We start from the raw sequence: 21,158 nt of genomic DNA on the forward strand, positions 1-21,158 counted from the left end.
TAGTTGGTCGGAAATGTGGGTGTGTTATGCTAGTTGCGGCTTACGTAGACTTAAGAGGCTAGCATGAAGCAGAAATAAGGAGTGGGCTACAAAGAGTGCACTTTTTTTTTGGATTCCACAACCCCAATTTTTATTCTCTGTAGTCTTCGGTCCCAACCAATGTGGCTTCAGGTGACATCACTTGAAGAAATGCAAAGGAAGGCTTTGCACAGCGTAAAAGGCTTTATACAACTTTTTTACTCCCCAAGACTTTGATGTGTACAATTGGAAGACCCCTTTAATAATTGTCTTATTTTTCTAAAGCAATCTGAGCAAAGACTAATGTGCTTGTGGTTGAGTTGCCTACCAATCAGGTTTCGTACAGGTACACTGACAGCACGGACGAATGACTGATTAGGGGTTACATACCTCTTTGACAGAACAGCATGAGTGAGATTATTTTAGAGCTGTTTGCACTATAATCATTCTGTGTGCTTTCTTACTGAACACCCACTTTGAATAAGATGTGTTATTGCAGCCCTCAGGAGGAATATTTATGGTAAATGAATTTCCTCGTGCAACAGCAAAGTTAGATTGTTAATGTCTGACTTTCTGGTGGATCAATCAGTCTGTTTTTCTGTTTTCTTTCTTTTGGCACACCACACAAAGCTTAATACCCTTGTTAATACCCCTGTTTTGCTTCTACTCAGCTTGCTTCTTTAAAGAAAATATTTCTCTAGTGTATTTCCATTTTCCAGAGAGTATACAATATCTTCTGACATCCCTACCTGTTAAAAGGAACATCGACAAGCCATCTGATTAAGTTAATGCTATAACTATTGTGGTAAAGACATTTGTACCTATTTATTATCATTATTTTTTAGTCATAGTAAATGCAAAGGGAGCAAAACATTTGAAGATGCATTCATCTTCACTGTATAGCATAAGATTCATATGAAAATGCACCTGCTCAGTGCTTTGCCAGACACGATTAATAGTCCTATTAGGTTTGTTATTAACTAACATAAGTTATAAAGTAACCATTATCTATTTTTAATTTGTGTGTTTGATCCTTTGTTCATTGTATACACAGTATGAGTTAGGTATTATGCATATAGTTTCTGAAATGATTATGTTGTAATGCTAAAAGGTATTGGAGCCCAGCGTGGCAGTTTTTAACCAAGATGTGTCACAAAGTTTCTGGCTGTGTTAAACAAGCGTAATAATTCCTACTGCAAAAATGTCAGCAATTTTTTTTTACTTTTTTCAAACTAATGAGGGAAAAGGCTGAAGATAGTTTGAAGTTGGTTTCTCTTTTTTTTCTTTGGGGTGTGTTTTAGAGAGCAGATGTCAGGAGGAATAAGTACGCAGAGAGGTATGAGGAACCCTGAGTCTAATGAGCAGATATTCAGTACTATCTGCTCACAATGGCTCCTTTAAAAAAACAGAACAAATGATGTGGCATTGCTTGTGTTAGACACCATGTGGGAATAAGCTTATCCCATTTTATAGGAAATTCTGTTTACATTTTGTCACTGTCTGGTGAAAACCTTGTATCTCCAATTTTGTGTGTGTAGAATTCATTGATATCTAGCAGTGAAGTTGACTGAATACAGACCCTATTTAGAGCAGGTGTTTGGTTTGCCACATGGCGGTTCAACATAACCGCCTTCAACGTGAATGGCAACCTCCTCCATCTGTAGATAAAAACGGCTAAAAAAGGTAACGAAAACACAAATACACTAATGAAAGCATACGTATGAATGTTACAGTCCATTCCTGCCAATAGATCCTCCTAAATGTTACACACTGGTCCTTTTAATGTGTTCAAATAAATTGAATAGTGACCGGAGCCTCAATGAGTTTAGACATTTTTTCAATTACTACTCAAAACTGTCATGAAATTACTTTTCTGCTGACTGATACATTTGGGAAATAGAAAGTCAGATGCCATTTTTGAAATGTAAATGTACTGTAATTCAGTAGTTTTAAAGCTGTTTTTTGGTCTTGCAACACGGCAGGTTTTCATCCTTTTCATCTATTAAGGGACGGATTTTCTGAATGTGATGAACTGAACAAACTGCCTGCCCCAGTGGGAAACTAGCAGCTTTTAGCACAGCAGCATCAATTTGTGACATGTGAACGAAGAGTTATTCATCATTCAAAATATAAAATGCTACTGCCAGTAAACAGTTGCTGTGTCACCTTTTATTGCTTAAAAAACAGTCCTGTTTTATTATGAAGTTAATCTTTCAGGTTACCTTTAGTGTGAAAGCATCTGGTTAAGGCTCGTACTTTGAGCTCTTTTTGATCCCAGCTCCCAACATTAAGACACACGGCTGTTTGAATATGAAGCCTTTGCCTCCTTCAAGCGTTATAAATTTAGACTTTCCTCCGAAATCATATCCATTAATCTTCCTTTTTTCTGTCCTTTGTGTCAGGGCACAATTTTGGATTTATAATGACTTTGAAACAACTCCTCTATGATGAATAATACATGGGCCACAATGATTTATGTAGAGAGAGGTGAGAGTAGGCTAATATTTGTGTTGGCCCCTCCAGGATTAACCTGATGTCTGTGGAATATGAGAGTAAGTCATGTGCTCTGTAATTGTTTCTGTATGATGGCTGTCTTTAGGGCATACTGATCAAATATGAGGTATCATTTAATGTCCTTGTTCCTAGAAAAACATTTATAGTCATAGTCAAATCTAAGATGTGTTTCAGAAAGGTAAGACTATTCTACATTAGGACTACTTCTGGTTTTATTTATATCCTTCCCAGGAAACTGGCACAAATAGTTTATCAATATAGATTGAATTTTTGATTATGAGTATGAGTGTGAGTGTCACTCAGGAGAACTGCCCACTAAGGTGATTATGATGTTGGTGTTCTCAGTGAATATTATGAATTATTACACTTAAAACTTTCGGTTGTCTCTGTTATTCCGTTGTCATAAGGTATGTTTAATGTAGATGACATTATCCATTACTTCCTGCAGCCACTCAGACATAATTTCCATTTCTATGTAAAAGATGTGACAGAATTGGATATGCCTATTTGATACTCAATGATACTTTTGATTAAATGTCCACAATTATTATCTTTTTTCACCCTCATTGGTCACACAGATGTAGGCATAATTCAAGTTTCCCAAACTGAAGCGCTAAATTGCTGAAACTCCAATGTCCCCTGAAGAACTGCTGACTGTCAGTGGTCCAGCTCCATGCAGGTAATATTAGGAGAGCCAATACTTCTCTGAGAAGCAGTTACTGGGGGTCTGATGGATTCCAGGTTACCTTGCAGGATGTAAACACACTGTAAGGGCGTTCACATGCCTGCTGGGAAGGCAGAGATGGGAGAAAAATCATATTCCCTTTGCCAGGCATGGCCTTGAATAGCAATGAAGGTGGCACAGAGACGTGACGTTACAGTTAATCAACACCCACACACACACACATGCACACGTCCTCCCCTCCCCTCCATGTACCTAATCGTCCTCCTTCAAACAGTCATATCTACTATGAGTATAGTCCCTTTAATGTGCTCATCTTGAGATTCCAGCTCAGAGGTTGGGAGGTCAATTACGGAGGATTACCAAAGTGAAAATGACTCCATTCGTCTCTATCGCGCCAAATGGTATTAGGCTAGAAAAAAGCTCCATATTGAACCCCAGCCAGTCTCTGAGGTCTTCACTGTTATTGTGAGTCAGAACAGTTTTACAGTGCTAAATTTGGTCTAGACCAGGGTGCCTATCGAGTGGTTTTCGCTGTCATTTTTATTAAGTTCAGGATACAATATGTAAACTTAAGGTTTTCATAGGTTCCTGTGTTTTATTTTTTGTGGTGCAATCAGTTTTCTTCATATTTCAATTAAAGGATTATCCCTTTTAAAAATAGAGTAAAGCAGTTGATACTGAGATCAAGTTTTAGTTAAAGAAACCTTTTAGTTCAGTTTCAGTTGAGTCTTTCTTTGTTGCTAACTATTATTATTACCTTTATTAATACCTTTTTTTATGTTCATTTTCATTAACAATAATATCACACATATGAACTGTACATAACATTTGTTGTAGCCATTATAACTGACTGATGCTTTCTAGCTTTGATGCTTTTAAACGGTATACATGACAATGCTGTTTGTTAATGGTAGCTGCTAACATTAACATACAGCAGTGTAAGTAGGATACTACTGTATGTTAACATATTCCTATTTATGCATTGTATTTGATAATACTAGGCCTCTGGACACACTGATACTGTTCCCAGGACACATCACCTCATGATTAGAAACTGACAGGTTACTGCAGGAAAACTTCACCTTTGGGTGCAAGAGGAACTCTGTATTTGTGGATGAATAGACCCAAATAAAGCTGAATATATATAGTGCACAGTAAGAGGCTTATCCAGATTAAAACCTCAACCATTTGAGTTATTATCCTGAATACAGTGTGGATGTAAATACAGTCAGTCTGCGGTGAGATTGCTGAGCAGTACAGACTTGAGTCAGGCTGATAACTCTCCCAGTGCTGAGAGAACATGGACGGTGCTGTTTGAAGTTCTGCTGCTTCTGGAAAAGCTGCTGCTGCAGCTCTTGCACCTCAGGCCTCCTGAGAAGTAAAACTGCATCTGACTAACTTCTTTTAGCATGCTTTCTGTATTAATGAAGCCCCTCTTTAGAAGAGAATTTTCTCGCGTAAAGTATTTGGCATTTTTGTCCCGACCCCTCCTCCTTGTGTTCCATGTAGCTTTAATTACATGTGAGTCAGCTTGGCTACCTCAGTGATTCACTTCATTATAGCTCTTTCTCATGCAGACCGCGGCGCTGAGAAGTGTCAGCAACACATTACTGCATTTTCTGCACAGTCGCTTTACTTAAAACACATATACTTGCGTGCACACACAGACACATACACACTGGAGGATAATTTGTGCTCTTGAGTGCCCAGAATTTTAATGATGAATCTGTCAATCAAAAATTCCTCTGTCTATTATACTGACATACTGCGTTTCCTAGACGGGGACTTAATTTTTATCTCAGTAATCACAGTGTAGAGTCCTATTTAGATGAATGGAGAAAATCATTTGCCAGCTAAATGCAGGTCCGTTTCTCATTGTTCATCCTTTCAAGGCATATTTCAGTGTGCTAACATCACCTGAGATGTGGTTTAACCTTTTTTCTTTAAGCTGTACTTCAAAATCTCATCAGGGCTGCAGACAGCAAGGATGAATGGCGAATATGGCTGTATGGCTTCAAAAGATTTAGGCCTTTAGCTCATCATTCATCATCAATCATGTTTAGTTTGTTAGCATTTCCTGAGATGGTAGTTCTGTTTTTTTCCTACAAGCTGAACTCATAATTCTGCATGAATTAACATTTCCCCTGGCTTTTAAGTGCAGGCTTTGAGTCCCTGGTGATGTAGACCTCGACATTACAGAGCACCTAATGTGACATTTCTGTGAAAATTATTTTAATTTCAGACATGCGGGTGAGCAGGTGGGTTGCCTCTTTTTTCCCTCCATCTCATGCTGGATGTTTTTTCAGGCCTTTGCTTAGAAAGAAAATGATAAAAAATGGCAAAACAGGTTTAGGTCCAACATCTTCACTGTACTTCTCATCACTCCAGTGTTTTGTCTTTGAAAGTTGATGCTTCAGTCCTGTTCTGCAGGCCACTTAGCTCTAGTGCTCTGGGGTTGGACTGGGTTTTAATTAGTTTTTGATCAAATTGAAAACAAAAGTTTCTACCACTTTAAGATGAGAAATATGGCATATAATTAGTTCTAGGCTGGACTATGGGTCCTGTTGACAAAAGCTGCCGCTACCCTTTGGGCTTAATTAAGTTATGTGCTGAATATTTTCAGATTTAGATCGAGCTGCAATCGAATGTTAAACCCCACAAGTAAAATTGTGCTTAGAATTAATTTGGTCTCCCACTTTTTCCCTCCACCTCTTGAGCCCTCTGTGTGTTTCTTCCTTCCCCTTACCTCATTTGTCTATTCACCATCTTTCTTGCCTTCTGTCTCTTCTGTTCCTCGTTCTTCTCCAGTAAAGGCAATGAATTACACGAGGCAGGGCGTATAGATCTGCTGAATCGCGCAAATGAGCACCATGACCCTGAGGCAGCTCCTCTAGCCTGCTCTTTTCCAGGGGTTAATGGGAGTAATTCCTCCTTAATTAATATTAGCAGTAATTGGCTATTGATAGCTTGCTTAGTGGTTTTAGGCAGTTCCCCTTCTTCCCTTATACTTTCCTTAGGTTGCCTCCAAGTTAAGACATCTAAAGTCTGCTGTTGTTTTGATTTGTTGCTGGCACTGGTCTTATGTCATTGTATTGCAGCAAATGAAAAGTGAATGTAAAGTGAGTGAACCTCTTCAAGGGAGAGCGTTGCCTTCTGTACTGAGATTCAAATAGATTTCCCTGAAGGATTCACAGACTGTTAAATACCTGATGTGAGCATTTACCTGAGCCGCTCTGATCATAGTTTTCTGTTGTCTGCTTGTGTCTGAAGAAACCACAAAAATACTTAAGATGAAGTTGTGCAGAACATTAAAGTGTTCACTGGAGCACAGAGGTTAGAGAATTCAACAGAGAGGTCTGGCTTGTTTCCTCTGGGGCCTGAATGTGTGAGGGTTTTGTATGTAAGAATCGAAGTACAAGTCCATTTTCATCAGTGTCCCATGTGGCCAATGTTTCTGTCACTTCCAACACTGACTGGTGACTGGTTCGAAATATGAGCCCCAATTCATTTTTCCACTTGTTATGACTCTCATGGTGCCTGTTATGTTTTCTTTTTTTCTCAATTAATCTTCTGCCCTTTGACGGCTGGGTAAGCGGTAATGGAGACGTAAATTTCTCCTGAAGGCTCTGGGCCTTTCTAAGGGGGGGTGGATTGTCCAAAATCAATAAAGATGCTGAGCATTCATTTTAACAAGAATGTGTGCATGTTAAGCACCGATCGGGAAGGACATAATGAATATACTAAGCTTAATCAGGCCTTATTACCTGTGGCTTGTCCTATGAAAAACCTGTACTTTCACTATATAGTTACAGTGCACAATGTGTGCAGTCGTGTAATTGTTAGTTTCTGCACCATTTTAAACATGTTTTATGAAATGTATTAATTTATTGAGTCATTTTTTGGGTTAGATATATATTCAGGTTATTGCAGGTGTAAAATAATGAATCATTTAAAAAGAACAATACATGGGACATACTATTGGAATTTGTTGGCATTGATGCAGATTAATATTAACAACCTAAAGGCTATTGTGATAACATGGTGTAAGAACAACAAGACATCACAGATGAAGAGGAACACATTTAGACACCTATAGTTGAGCCGAATAAATTATGGCTACAAAAAGAAGTTGCACTGAAAGTCATTATATAGAAAAGGAGCTTTAAATGTAAGAACTACAGATAAGAATGTAGAGTTGGGGAACTTGTATATTCTTGAGACACAGAAGTGTCATCATGGGAAAACTCTGGACCAGATTCAGATACTGTATTGTGAATAATGCAACACTGTGTATAAACTGCTTTATAAATAATAAATGTCCCGGCAATAAATATTACCAGCCGTAAGCAGTGGGAAGGTTTGCAAGAGGAGAGGGATGTCCTGAAAAGTGATGGCTCAGAGATTGTTAGATGGAATCCAGTAATGACGAGTCATTACTTTACGACGTCTCTAACACACAGCAGCTGATGGGGTCAGTGCTTACTGAGTTATAGCTGTCAAAATCTCAACTTGTTAACTTTAATTGTCGCTGTCAGTGTCGATGGGTATAACCTCCCATTCAAGTTGATATACAAATATTCACTAGGTGGATTTCTCTGTTTTCCCCCCTCACTCCCGACTGGGTGGTGATGCAAGCAAGGTCTGCACAAAATCTAAAGGAAATGTTGAAATTCTTAAATTGACAGCTGCAACTTCCCAAAGTGCAAGATGATGCAGTTTTGTTTGGAGGGAAGAGAAATGTCATCCTGTCCTTGAAGGGGTAAGAATTTCACTTTTGACTACCACATATTTTGTTTCTTGTGGTCTGACAATGTAGTGCAAAAGACATATTTGTATATAGATGTTTCTTGGGATTTTTTTTTGTTAAGGCTGTGCAACTGGCGATGGACTCTAGATCACCGATATATTTGTCTAATCACCCAGCCCTAGTTTGCAACTAAATGAACATATATTTCTGACACCCATTAAAGTCTCCACCCTCTTGCCACCCCATGAATATTTCTCTAGCTCCGCCCCTGGTGTTGCTGTCAATGTGGCTCACAAAAAAAATTAACAGGATAGAAACTGAAGCACAGTCAGATCCAAGCCAAACCACTTAACACTTTTCTAAAATCAAATTTAGACACTGACAAATGAAAGAAAGAGCAGATTCTAAGAGACAGCATATTTAACAAAGGGAGTGTTGTGGACTTGTTGGAAAGGGCCCCAAAAGTCTGTAGCTGTGTGTCTGTGGCTGCACCTCATTGTTCTCATTCAAATCCACTTAATTTGGAGGACAAGCTTGTCCCCAGCCGCAGCATGTTACAAATGTATTAATATTTCCGTCATTTAAAAACAAAATACTTGCCAGCCCATTGCGTTAAAATGTAGATTAGCAAATGCATATAATTGGATTCTACGTTGTGTGTAGAGCATTATCTGTAGCTGTATAATTTGGCTGCACTGCAAAGGGCTGAACTCAGCAGATGGATGGATGCTGGCTCTTGGCACCTTCTCACCGCCTGTGTGTGTGAGCAGCTGAACACGCCTCATTTACGAGCATAGAGGAGAACAGCGCTTTCTCTTAAGGGTGACTCCCCTTCCTCATTTTCAACTCCAAATCCATTTTGCAGTGTGAAGAACAGGCATGCAATCGATTGAGCAAAATCGCACAAGTTCATGGTTTAATCCAAGGACAGTGTTCCTGCCAAGGCGAGAAAATCACCCTCAGTGCATCTCCTTAGGTTGAGCTTGATTATGCTTATGGTAATTATGATTTTATTGAATTTTGCTATTCCTTGGTGAAGAGATTGTTTTAGTTGATAATGTGTTTAAGATAATACTTCTATAATCTGTTCTCATGGAAATTTGTCTTGTATCACAGGCATAAAAACACAATATAGAATGCAGATGATAAAATAAAAACATGAGCATTCTTGGTGCCTGGTGTGTTCTTTTTTAATGGAGTGCAAAGTTATGTTATACTTAAGCCTTATTGCAACCAAAACATTTGTATGCTTTGTTATAAAAGAAAATCAAGCAGCAACACTCTTTCAATCCAGTAAAATTCTTCAGGCATGAAGTGGGCTAATTATCTTTGCTGCCAACTCTTATGAAATAAAGCTGGGTGGTGACAGATCCATTTGTACAGATTTCTATTTTGCAAAGTGTTTTTTATTGTTAATCATTATAAACAGTTAAAAATCTAAAAACAAACACTATATATATTATATTCACTGTGATTCTGTTAAAAAAAAAGGTAATTTCTTTTCTGTCCTGTGTTTGTCCGACACAAAATAAGTGTATTCCTAGCCTGTAATGTTTAGAATTCCGCCAACTCTGCAGGATCCTAAACCCACTGCAGCTTCAATCACAGTACACACAGTTTCATCAAAGTCAGACCAGAGGTGTCTCAGATATCATAGATTACATTTGGAGTCTTCTGTATCCTGTTGATGTTGTGGAAACTCTTTTCAATACAGATCAATGCGTAAGTCAGTTCCAGGAAGAGAGATTTTACTAACCATGCAAATCTCCATCATCCCTTACATCACTCTGTCCAGGCTTCTCTGTCCATTTGCTACAAGATGTCTTGTGAGTTTAAACCACAGCAGGTCTTAACAGTATGTGACATTTCCAACTTTTCCAGAGTCTCCATTAAAAGCCCCTGTGCCTGAGGCATGTGATTACACTTCAGACTGAACTTCTTTGAAGATTGTGCGACAAAGAAGACTACTGAAGGCTTCCTGTCTGTGCATGGGGTTCAGTATAAAACTGTAGGTCACCCAACACTGGGTGTCCTACTAAAGATCTTTTTTGTTCAAGTCCACAGGCGTCATTCTATTCTACTCCCCTTTCTTTCACCATATTTTCCCATAAAGGTCACTCCATGCTTGAATGTGAATGTAGTCTGAGCAAGTCGTGGGATGTGGAAAGAGGAAATAAAATGGCTTTTTCTTATCTGCCACTGGAGTGCTCACTGAATGAATCTATCCTCTGGCTCCTCCCTCTTTTCCCTGGCAAATGAAGCTCCGGCACTCTCTTGATGTCTTCCGGCGATGGCATCGTTAGGAGCAGCAAGGTTGCGTGAAGGTCGAGTAAACACAATTAGGCTGCCGACCTGTCTCCCTTGGGGGAGAAGTGACACAGGAGTTGGCTGTAACTTTAAGTGGCAGATGATGCAGGAACGCTCCCGGTGGATCTGTCTCTTCAGGACAGCGTAGAGTTTAATTCTTTCTCTGTTCCCCAGAGGGAGATGTGGGGAAAAATAAACAGAGCACTGTTGTCTGTGGGACATCTCATCTGTTTCTGAGGCAAAAAACAAAGCATCTGTTTTATGCCGTTGCACATAATGGGTGATATGAGATGGATATGGGCCATCAATGATTGTGTAAGAGGGTCACAGAGTGTTGGTGTATGTTTCTGGTTGTGAATATGGAGGACCAAAAAGTGTGCTGTAGCTTATTAGCATCGGAACACGTTCATTTGAGTTCTTCGCTTTTTTGTGATATAATCCTGTGATACCTTCAATAAACTGAGTCTTTTTTCACAATGCTGCCCATTTTTCGTGCTGCAACTTTGAAGACAAAATGTCCACTTGCTGCCTAATATATCCCACCCACTGATGGTGCCATGATAATCAGTGTTATTAACTTCACCTATAAGTGGTCATAATGTTATGGCTTATTGGTGTATGTATCTATATTTTAACAGCTAAACAGCCAAAACTAAACTGGTGCACTTTGCAACACCCCATTTGATCTTTACATATGCACATTCATACAGCCAACATATGGAATAATAATTTATTCTGCACTTAGTTTACATTTTACTGAAGCACATGTGATTTATTACTATATTATTATGTACCTTTTATTATACCTTTGTCTTGCCAACATCTACATTTACTTTCTCCTTTGATTAATGACCCAGCAAACAAAAGATGAAACACTGACCCACAACTTTTAATTAGCTATGATAATGAATCTTTATGGAGGCCTTTTAACATTGAGGTGTGATTGGTGTGTGTGTGTGTTCATCCTCTGAGGTGGAGAGATAACAAATGGTATTGATGGTAAGTGTGATTTATGTCCAGGTCTGATTTATGCAGTGATTTATGTAATTATATACCCAGAGGGATTGCCAAGAGGTCCAGTGAATGAGTATTCGCCTCTACCTTATCCCGCTTCACAGACATGTAAAAATGCCCAGTCTATGCCTCAATTAATTAATATAATCAGTAACTTGTTAAAATCCATTTCAATCTATATAAATGCACTTTGGAGTCTTTCTGCTTTTACACCCAAAACAAAATACTTTAACAGTAATATTAACTGCACCATAAGATCCACCCAGTTTGTCCTCTGCAAGTTCATTGAGTCATTTTTATTAATTTATTTTTTTTAACCACCGATTCGATTCACTGACACTGTTTCAAAATTTGGAAGAGGACTTTGTCCTGTGGTTCAGTCAGGGCTAAAAAAGATACAAGGTCACAGGAAAAAAAAACAACTTTTATTTACTTACAAGCAACATGATTGCTTGTCTATGACATCATGCCCCAGACTGTGCTTTAAAATTGGTATCAGACCATTTGAGCGATTGAAATTTGAGATTTAGGTTCAGCATGCTCCCATGTTCATGTAGCAGTGGGCTATTTTTACATTTTGCAAGAGCCATGAATCCGTCCTTGTGATGTGTGCATTTTTTATCACAAGTCATAAGTTTGTTCACTGCTTATTGCACTAAAAGTAATTTAGTTTCCAGAGCTGCTCACTAACCACTAACTGTTAAGGGTTCATAATCATAACAGTTGTAAATGGTACACATTATGAGCCTGATTCAAACCCTAATTAAAAAAGGCATTGTGTATAATTGTGTTCTCTTTTTTTAAAATAAACAATGATCTACTGTCCAGTATGGTTAGAGTTCCTAACACCGCTCTCTCCTCTGCCTGGCACAGCTTTATGGGCGTCCATCCGTCTTCTGTGCAGGTTATTCTGTTCAGGGTCGCATCCCAGCATGCACTTGGTGGAAGGCAGGGACTCTAACAGGTACTTAAGACTGTGGGAGCACAACACAGAAAAGACCCAAGCATCTGGTGGGTTTCAAGGCCAGAGTGTTCAGTTCAGGGGTATATGGAGACGTCCCAAACTACCGGTCCATGTCCCTCCAAAGCCTATCAGGCCAATCATGAGGAAAAGACCTGCCCTTCCTGTTCTATATTTCCCTCATACTAAATATGTCATAAAGGTTTCTGTCATGCCTACAGCTTTAGACAAGGGAGGGAGGAAAATCTCCTCCTTGTTAGTCTGTTGCATCACTTTAAACCAGCATAAGGCAAAAACAAAACAAGTGCTTATAATCAGTTAGTCATCAGGTGTGTGCAGCAATGAGCATTTGATCAATAGCCTGAAAAAATGTGTTGTGTTCATTGAGTCAGTAAATATGAGGGGGTATGTTGATGCCAACATTCAGAGTGATTCAGAGGAATGTGTTCCTTCTGGACTGCTTCTGGACTTTCTGATGATATTTATTTCATTCTCAGACAGGTTTGTATCACATTCAGTCATTTCCTGCCTCTGGCACCTTTTATTTCTGTTTGGCTTCATTGTATTGCTGATATTAAGCTGCCTAATGCAGAGAAAATTGCATCAGTTTTTTCATTACAGCTCTCAAGCATTAGGTGGAGTGTGGGTTTCAAGCAGGGGATGCGACCAGTGGCCAACAAGGTCTTCATCATGTCAAGCTAGAGGCTAAAAGTTTCTCTCAACTTTTGAAACAAAAACTTAGAAGTTGGTCTTTGTTCTCAGTAAGACCTTCAAACCTCTGTTTACAAGTTGTGGCATTAGTGTGTGTGTGTGTGTGTGTGTGTGTGACTTCTTTTGGATTCAATTGTGTAAATGATAAAACTGAACAATAAATCCATCACTTTCATGCTCCAGCACATTCAATTTAATCAATTCATCAACTTTGTGCGACACTCTGATTAAAGTGAATGCATCAGAGCGACATGTGTAAGAGTCACTGGGATGTGCATGGTAAGGAATTACAAGAACATGCATGATAATTTATGCATTTTAGTTTTTTTTCTGTACTTGCGGTGCACATTATTTATTGTAAGTTGTTGGCAGCAAAATGTTTGTGCTGCACAACTTCGGGTGACGGTGTGGTGATGTTTTTATTTGTTTTACTGAAGCTTGAACACTAGTCCTAAAATTGTGGAAGAGTTGTTTCACTTGAGTACACATGAATTAGTACCAGTTTGGTTAATATGGTATCCTGCCTGGTATAGTGCAGAACACACAGTTTATTTATGTAAAGGGAAATGGTCTCTCTTTTTTTTTAAATCTCCTCCTCTCATGTCTCACCTCCTGCAGTTCGACATGCAGAGGATCACCCTGGAGGAGCTGAAACACATCTTGTTCTACGCCTTCCGCGACCACCTGACCATGAAGGACATTGAGAACATCATCATCAACGAGGAAGAGAGCCTGAAGGAAAATTCTGGAAACTGTCAGACAGAGTTTGAGGGAGGTGAGCGAAAGTCCCTGAGCTATCTTCACACGCAGGCACTTAGGCAAGTGTGTGTGTGTGTGTGTGTGTGTGTGTGAATGAGATAGACATACAGTCTTTGGTGGATGTGTAGTGAGAGAGAAAGTAAGCCATGCTGTCAGGAAGAATTTGAGATGTACAGCCAACAGAGTCACAGAACACCTGCTGATTTATTGATTTGGGGTTGGTGGTGGGGACCTGCGTCAGCTGGTCACCGGTTCAGAAGTGGTACGGATGAAAAATGTATGACCTCGCTCTGCAAAACTAGCCATCCAAGATTTATGGAGAGCAGCAGAGGGTATTCGAGGACTTTTTCACTGTCTTGCTATAAAAATGGGAGATGTAATTGTTTCTTTCAAGTTCTATTTCAAACCATTTTAAAGTATTTTTGTTTTTATATGCCTGGTTTGGATTCCGATTCAGTGAGTCAGCCTTGTGAGTCCATTTGGGTCTTGGCAGAAGGAACATTTGATCATAGAACAAGACTTAAAAGTAGTTGAATGAAAATGAAACTTATAGACAGCCTAGTGTCACAGTGCTCAGTATGCAGTCCAAGCAGTTCTGTATTACCAACATATGTGCAGGGCACTATGTTAATAGGCATCTGTTTGGCTGTAAGTGAGCAGATGCTTGTTGCTGTTAAGGAACAGCGCTTATGCATTCAAATAAACATTGTCACTTAAATTAATTTACCTCTCACTGCCCTCTTAACACGTCCATGCACGTCCCGCTGTTCACTCTCAGGCTTGTTTCTGTCTGCTGTCTGCCAGTGAGCACTGATTGGAAAGCTTCAGTGTCTTTGCAATGCAAAGTCAAAACAGATCATTATGGAGATTGATGTACAATACAAAATTATAAATGTAAATTAATTAGTTATTTAATTAGTATTAATCTTGAACCTTGGGCTCACTCCTGGCAATCTTGTGGCATGTTCAGAGCTGACTAATGCTGTTTTCAGGAGTAGAAATGTCATACTGAAAAACGCTGTATTATGTCACTGGCGTCCATTTTGTCCCGACACCAATCACAGGAATTTGGGGTGTAGGACAGGCTGAGTCATAACGTTTCCAGTTCCCACATATCCTGAAGGCAGCATGGTTGAGCAGGGTCCCAGCCTACTTTGTCATGCAGTGAGACCGTCCTCATCAGAAGTGTTTGCAACATTAATAATACTGTACGTGTGAAATTCCACTGCACTGAGATTTTCCTTTCTAGTCAAGGTCGTGTATATTTCTTCTGTGAGCTAAAATGATGCTCCGAGGCCAAATGGCCATTAATGTCGCTCTTTACCAAACACCACCTGCCTGTGAATCGTGCCTGTGTAGTCTTTTAAACAAAAAAAAAACAATGATCTACTGTCCAGTATGGTTAGAGTTCCTAACACAGCTCTATAGCTTTATAGGCTTCCGACTCAGTTGATATTGTGCCTATCCATTCATTCTTGTGCTGCTTATTCTGTTTAGGTACTTAAAACTGTGGGAGCACAGCACAGAAAAGACCCTAGCATCTGGTGGCTTAAAGGCCACAGTGTTTTAACCTTGAAACCACTTAAGGATAGTTCAGGGATAGATGGAGATGTCCCAAATTACCGGTCATGTCCCTCCAAAGCCAAAGCAATCAAGACACAGACACCTGCCTTCCCTGATTAAAAACATTAAGCTGTAGTATGTCACTGACGTCCATTTTGTCCCGACACCAATCACAGGAATTTAGGGTTCCAGCCTACTTTGTCATGCAGTGAGACCGTCCTCATCAGAACTGTTTGCAACATTAATAATATAATAATAGATTTTTCTCTCTAGTCAAGGTCGTCTATATCTCTTCTGTGATGATGCTCAGAGGCCAAATGGCCCTTAATGTCCCCCTTCACCAAACACCACCTGCTTGTGAATCTTACCTGTCCTAGAGGGACTTTACTTGGCTGACACTGGCGTCAATGGGGATGGACACAGACTGCACCAGCACTTTGTCAGGGTCTTAAAACTGGTGTAGAGTGATGACAACATGATGTTCCTACTGGATTTATGATGAAAACTGACCACCGCAGGATCATACAGAGCAATCACATCTGTTGGCCCCAAGGTCCATGAGTACCACCTGCCACACAGGGACACCAAAATGTGCTCAGTCATGGAGAAATCAATATGTTGTGTCCCAGTGCGATTCATACTGAGTACAATTCATCATGCTACTCTGGTACTTATTGCTTCAGCTTACTGATATATGAGGTAGCATAAAAAGCTCTTGATTTCCCTCTGGCTTCACCTCGCTCTGGAATCAATATGGTGTGGAGCTGAAAAACAACAGAATAAAGAATGTAACCACTGATCCATAGAAGTTCACCAGGCACTGATTCATTGCTGAACAAATTGCACCAATAGCGTAAAGCACAGAGAAACATGTTGGAGTAGCAGCTGTCCAGGGAGTGCCTGGCAACCAGACGCAGGCGTGGAAATCAACTTTGATCCATGAATGTCACAGCTGCCATGCAGGTGTATAGATTTAAGGCTCCCATCTTAGCAATATGTTCATATTGCGCATGTCTACATTGTTTGAAGTTATAACTGACTTTTTCATATAAGTAACTATCAATTTTGGTTCAAAGCACAGCACAATCTTCTGGAGCACAAGCATGTATTTAACATTTCCAATTTCAGCTTACTTTACTTACTTACAATTCATTTGATTCACTTGGAAAAAAATAAATTAAATCTCCCTTTACACCAGAGATCCTACTTAGGATTTTGGTATAATTTCCTAAAATTCCAATTAGCTCCCAACCTGAAGCTCAAAGAGTCAACAGTAGCAGTTTGATCCCTTTGTGCCAACCAGAGTCGCTCCGAGGGTAGACAAATATTTTTTTTAGTTTTCTTTCAGATCTGTGCTTTTGAATCAATCACAGTACCAATACCTTACAACTATTTGAACGACAGGTCAACTCATTTTGAAGCACAAGTGAATGTAGACAGCTGTAAGTCAGCAGCCTGGAAACCAGCGTATACTTCATTACCTTCATGACCACAGTGGTGCACTGAAGAAAATCCTTTGTGGATATTTGGCAGTGGTGTAGTTACTTTGGGCAGCTGAGGAGGTGTTTTATGAGGCTGACAGCAGGTTTAGGCGACTGGACTGAGAACTAATGTCTAGACCACAACTCTCCTCCCAACTCCACAGTCCAGCCAGCAGCTGAACACATGGTCTTTCCATTGACACCCTCATCAACTCACCCAGACTTATACAACTATAGATAGGAGCGTGGAATCCCAGTAGAACTGCAAAACCACAATCTAACAGAAATCCAATTTAACAACTGTCTCATATTCAGCCTTCAAGATATGTTTTTCCTCATATGAAAGATAATTTCACTTGTCAACAGTGGAGTTTCCTTTGTCTCAGACGTTTTATGTCTGTAGATGATTGTTTTTAAAGAGAATAATGTTGCTCTAGTATCGAGGAAATGACACAAACAGTTTGAATTCTACTGAAAAATCTGCTACATGTTCTCAACCCAGATGGTTTGACATATTTTACAAAAAAATATATTTTTGCAACTCAGGTGGAGCAAAAAAAAATACACAGTAATAATAAAATGATTGCAAACGACTTAAGTACAACAAGTGTTGCTTAAACAAAGGACATTTTTCTTCAAAAAGATATATAGTTTACTAACTTTAGCCTTATCTGATTGTTAGACAATTGATTTAAACATAAATGGGTGGTTTGAATAATACTTTTATAATCAAATACCTTTCTCTGTTATTCATTATGCTTACATTCTTCCCTTCAAACCAATAATTCTCTTTTTAACTGCGACACAGAATGGGTATCTTCCTAACAACCCCTCATACCATTTTATTGCAGGTTGTCATTTGAACTTTTAGGGTGTACTTAAGAAATTTGAAATGTAGTTTTTCCCATATATCTATTTTTTCAAATCCTGAAACTTCACAATCATACAACATAACTGGTGAAACCAACTTGTCAAAAAGATCTAGTGTAATAACTCAACTCAAAACATCCATTCAATAACAGAGTAAATTACTCAGTTGGGGGAGATTTTTTGTGTTGTGTCACAGCAGTGGGGGCCTCAGAAGCGGCTCCTGTCACCAGGAGATCCCTGTAGAGAAAATCTTTCTACCTGCTCCTTCATCTTCAGTTTTATGCCAATAGGTGAGACTGTGGTTTATGCCAATAGGTGAGACAAGGTGTGAATGTGAGCAACTGTGAGTGTGAGCATAGCGTTCTGAAGAGAGATTTGTTCAGGTAAAAAAAAAAAAAGCAAGTTGGTGTAAAAACTCAAAAGCTCAACATTCATTTAGTTTTTGAGTTACATAACCTTGGATAACTGGCTGCAAGCTCATTCTTAGATAATCTATTTGGCCAAAAATCACTTGAAGTCATGTTTTATATGATGTGAGAGTCTGGAATAGTATTTTTCAACTGGACACTAATGACACCCCCTAAACTCAAAAGCCAAGAAAGATGTAGCAATTTCTGTCCTACTTTCCACATTTCATTTTCTTTGGAACAGCAGTCAAGGAGCATTTTTGATGACTTCAGTGCTTCTTGAAATTTCTAAGTTAAAAATAGCAACTGAGAGTGTGAGCCATGTGGCCGTGGGTCATTGGCCCAGCTCCCCTAATTTACCACGGCTCGGTAAAATCATCTCAGCCGCTCGCAGTCCACCGACCCACTGCAGGGAAGAAGAGCTGCTGAGTTACCGGTCGGTGCCGGAGGTTGATCAAACCAGAAAATGATCTCATAAAGAGAGCCGAGACTGCTGTTGAATGTGTGTGCCAGCATGGGTTTCTATATTATGTCCTTTCAACATGCTGTTGTTTACTTGTATATCTTTCATCTTTAAAGGGGGCATTATAGAGACAAAGAATCAATAGTCTTAAGGTGGAATTTTCTGTGCATGAAGCATGAAGCTGGTTCACCACCGTTTTTATAACGTCAGTTTTCTAATATTTAGTTTAACCACTGATTGGCTTAAATACGTTGGACAAAACACAATGCAAATCTTTATTGCAGGTAAATTGTTAACATCTGATGACGATGCCTGTGCTTTTTCTATATAAATAAAAAGATTAAAGAGCACACCCCTGATTTAGTATTGTACTTCCTTGAAGTCACTGAAATCACAAGAGACCAATTAATAAACTTTGAATAGTCAAAATCAAACTGTGGCAGAAGCCATGTGTTCAGTCCTAGATTTCCCATAATGCAACTAAATAGCATCCTTCATTAGATCTTACCTGCCTCCTCAACAGGCGTGGGAAATAACAGATAATATGTAAAGGAGTTGTATCAGGACACAAAAAAGGTAACGAGTAAACTGAATCTCAGCGTTCAACAAGGTAGATTAAAATATCTAAATTCAAACTGTCCATTCTAGTGTTTTAGTTATTTTAGAGTCTATAAACATTAGTATACTAGTATTCTGTAAAGCTGCTAGACTAGCCGGACCTCTTTATTCTGTTCTTTATCTGTTGCTGTAAAATCAGTCTGGTCCTGTGAATTGTCACCTCAGTGTCCCTCTCTGCTGGTCACTTCCCAGCTACCCGCTGCTCATTCAGCTGGGATCCAGAGCAGAGCTGTTAATTCTGCCCGGCAACACTAATGTGAGATCACACCTCAAGTTTATTTCCTTTGGTCCCAACCACAGTGGAAAATTTCATTTTACAGCGTATTAAAAGTGGACATGGACCAAAGTAAGCCAAATGCACAAATAACTTGCAAAGGTTTGGCAGCTTGTTGTCTTGTCAGGTTTAAAGATTTGGACAGCAATGAAGTGGGATCCAGTCATATATTATTCCAGCCCCTGTAACTTCACTCATTGCTGAATTTGACTTTCTGTGCCATTAATACATCTTAAGAATATATGGAAGAATAAATGAAAATGAGCTTCAGTCTAGACCTCCTGAAGGTGCTATAGATGTCAACATCCATCCTCAAATAACCCTATCCATTTTCTGCACTTGGTTTAAGTTTAAATTCCTTCTCCAAAGAAACCACAAAGCAGAACTCTTGACAGAGGAGCAAGACTTGCATTTTCAGGCATCTTAATGCAGTTATTTTGTTTTATTTGTCTGAATGCTATTATTCTCCCCTGGGGGAGAGCAGTTGACCAATGAACTAAAGGAGTAAACACAGTATAAATAAACCACTCCAAATGTGCTTGTTGTTAATGCTCCCTCTGTTTGTTTTCATTATATCCTTTCTCCGGGTGCAGAACATGATTAATTCAAAGAAATGTCAGAAAATTCAGTTGGAGTACTCATAGATCTCAAAAAAAGCTTTTGATACAATTAATCATAACATATTAATCAATAAACTTGAACGGTACGGGATCAGGGGGTTAGTATTGCACTGGGTGAGAAGTTATTTAAGCAACAGAAAACAATTTGTGAAGTTGGGGGAACATTCATCGTCATGCTTGGACATTGCTTGTGGCGTCCCACAGGGGTCAGTATTAGGTCCAAAACTATTTATACTTTACATAAATGAGTTTTTCAAAAACATTAAAATTAGTATTATTTGCAGATGACACTAGTATTTTTTGTTCTGGGGGGGATTTACATGAACTACTGGGGAGGATCACCACTGAAATGTGCAAACTGAAAATGTGGTTTGACAGAAACAAATTATCGTTAAACTTAAGTAAAACCAAATTCATGTTATTTGGCAATTGCAATAAGAATACACAAGTACAGTTACAAGTAGATGGGGTGGACGTTGAAAGAGTATATGAAAACAAGTTTCTTGGGGTAACAATTGATGATAAAATAAACTGGAAGTCTCATATAAAACTGTAAAACAAAAAAAAAATGTACAAAGCAAACTGTCAAGAAGCATTTCAGTTCTGAGCAAAGCAAAACACATTTTGGACCACAAATCACTCTACATTCTCTACTGATTTTACCATATTTACAATACTGTCAGAGGTTTGGGCAAACTTACAAATGTACAATACAATCCTACCATATACAGAAAAGAGCCATAAGAATGACCTGGTTCATTTCCAAACAGCACAAATCATGTACAAAGCAATAAACAATCTACTTCCTGGAAATATTAAAAAATTGTTTTTTTTTACAGAGTTGGGGGTTATAATCTGAGGGGTGAGTTCAACTTAAAACATCAGCGGGCACGTACAACATTGAAAAGTTTTTGTCTTTCAGTTTGTCTGTGGGAGTGAGTTGGTGGAACAACTGGCGGTGGGAGCTCAAGCAATGTCCAAGCAGTCGATCCAGTTTAAAAAGCCCCCAGCGGGTGGACCAACACGACGGAGCTGTTTGCACGAGGTGCCGGAGTTGAATCAATACCAGAAAGAAGATGAGAAATGGCTTCATATAAAGAGCAGCCAGAAGTCAGCGGAACTGCTGATACTTCGTTGCGTGCTTAT

The 21,158-nt window shown here is 39.1% G+C and overlaps 1 protein-coding gene across 1 annotated transcript in view; it reads left to right on the plus strand.

Moving 5' to 3' along the window:
• Positions 1-13,732, plus strand: part of LOC118341842 (calcium-binding protein 8-like) — a gene marked incomplete at its 3' end in the record, with an annotated part of 45,275 nt that extends 31,543 nt beyond the window's left edge. The window contains 1 exon segment of the mRNA XM_035680242.1: positions 13,576-13,732. Coding sequence (XP_035536135.1) covers positions 13,576-13,732 — 157 coding nt within the window.
• Between the last annotated feature and the right edge of the window lie 7,426 nt (positions 13,733-21,158).

The sequence above is a fragment of the Morone saxatilis genome, unplaced genomic scaffold (assembly GCF_004916995.1).
Source record: "Morone saxatilis isolate NCDOM2014 unplaced genomic scaffold, NCSU_SB_2.0 Contig8, whole genome shotgun sequence".
Taxonomy (NCBI): domain Eukaryota; kingdom Metazoa; phylum Chordata; class Actinopteri; family Moronidae; genus Morone; species Morone saxatilis.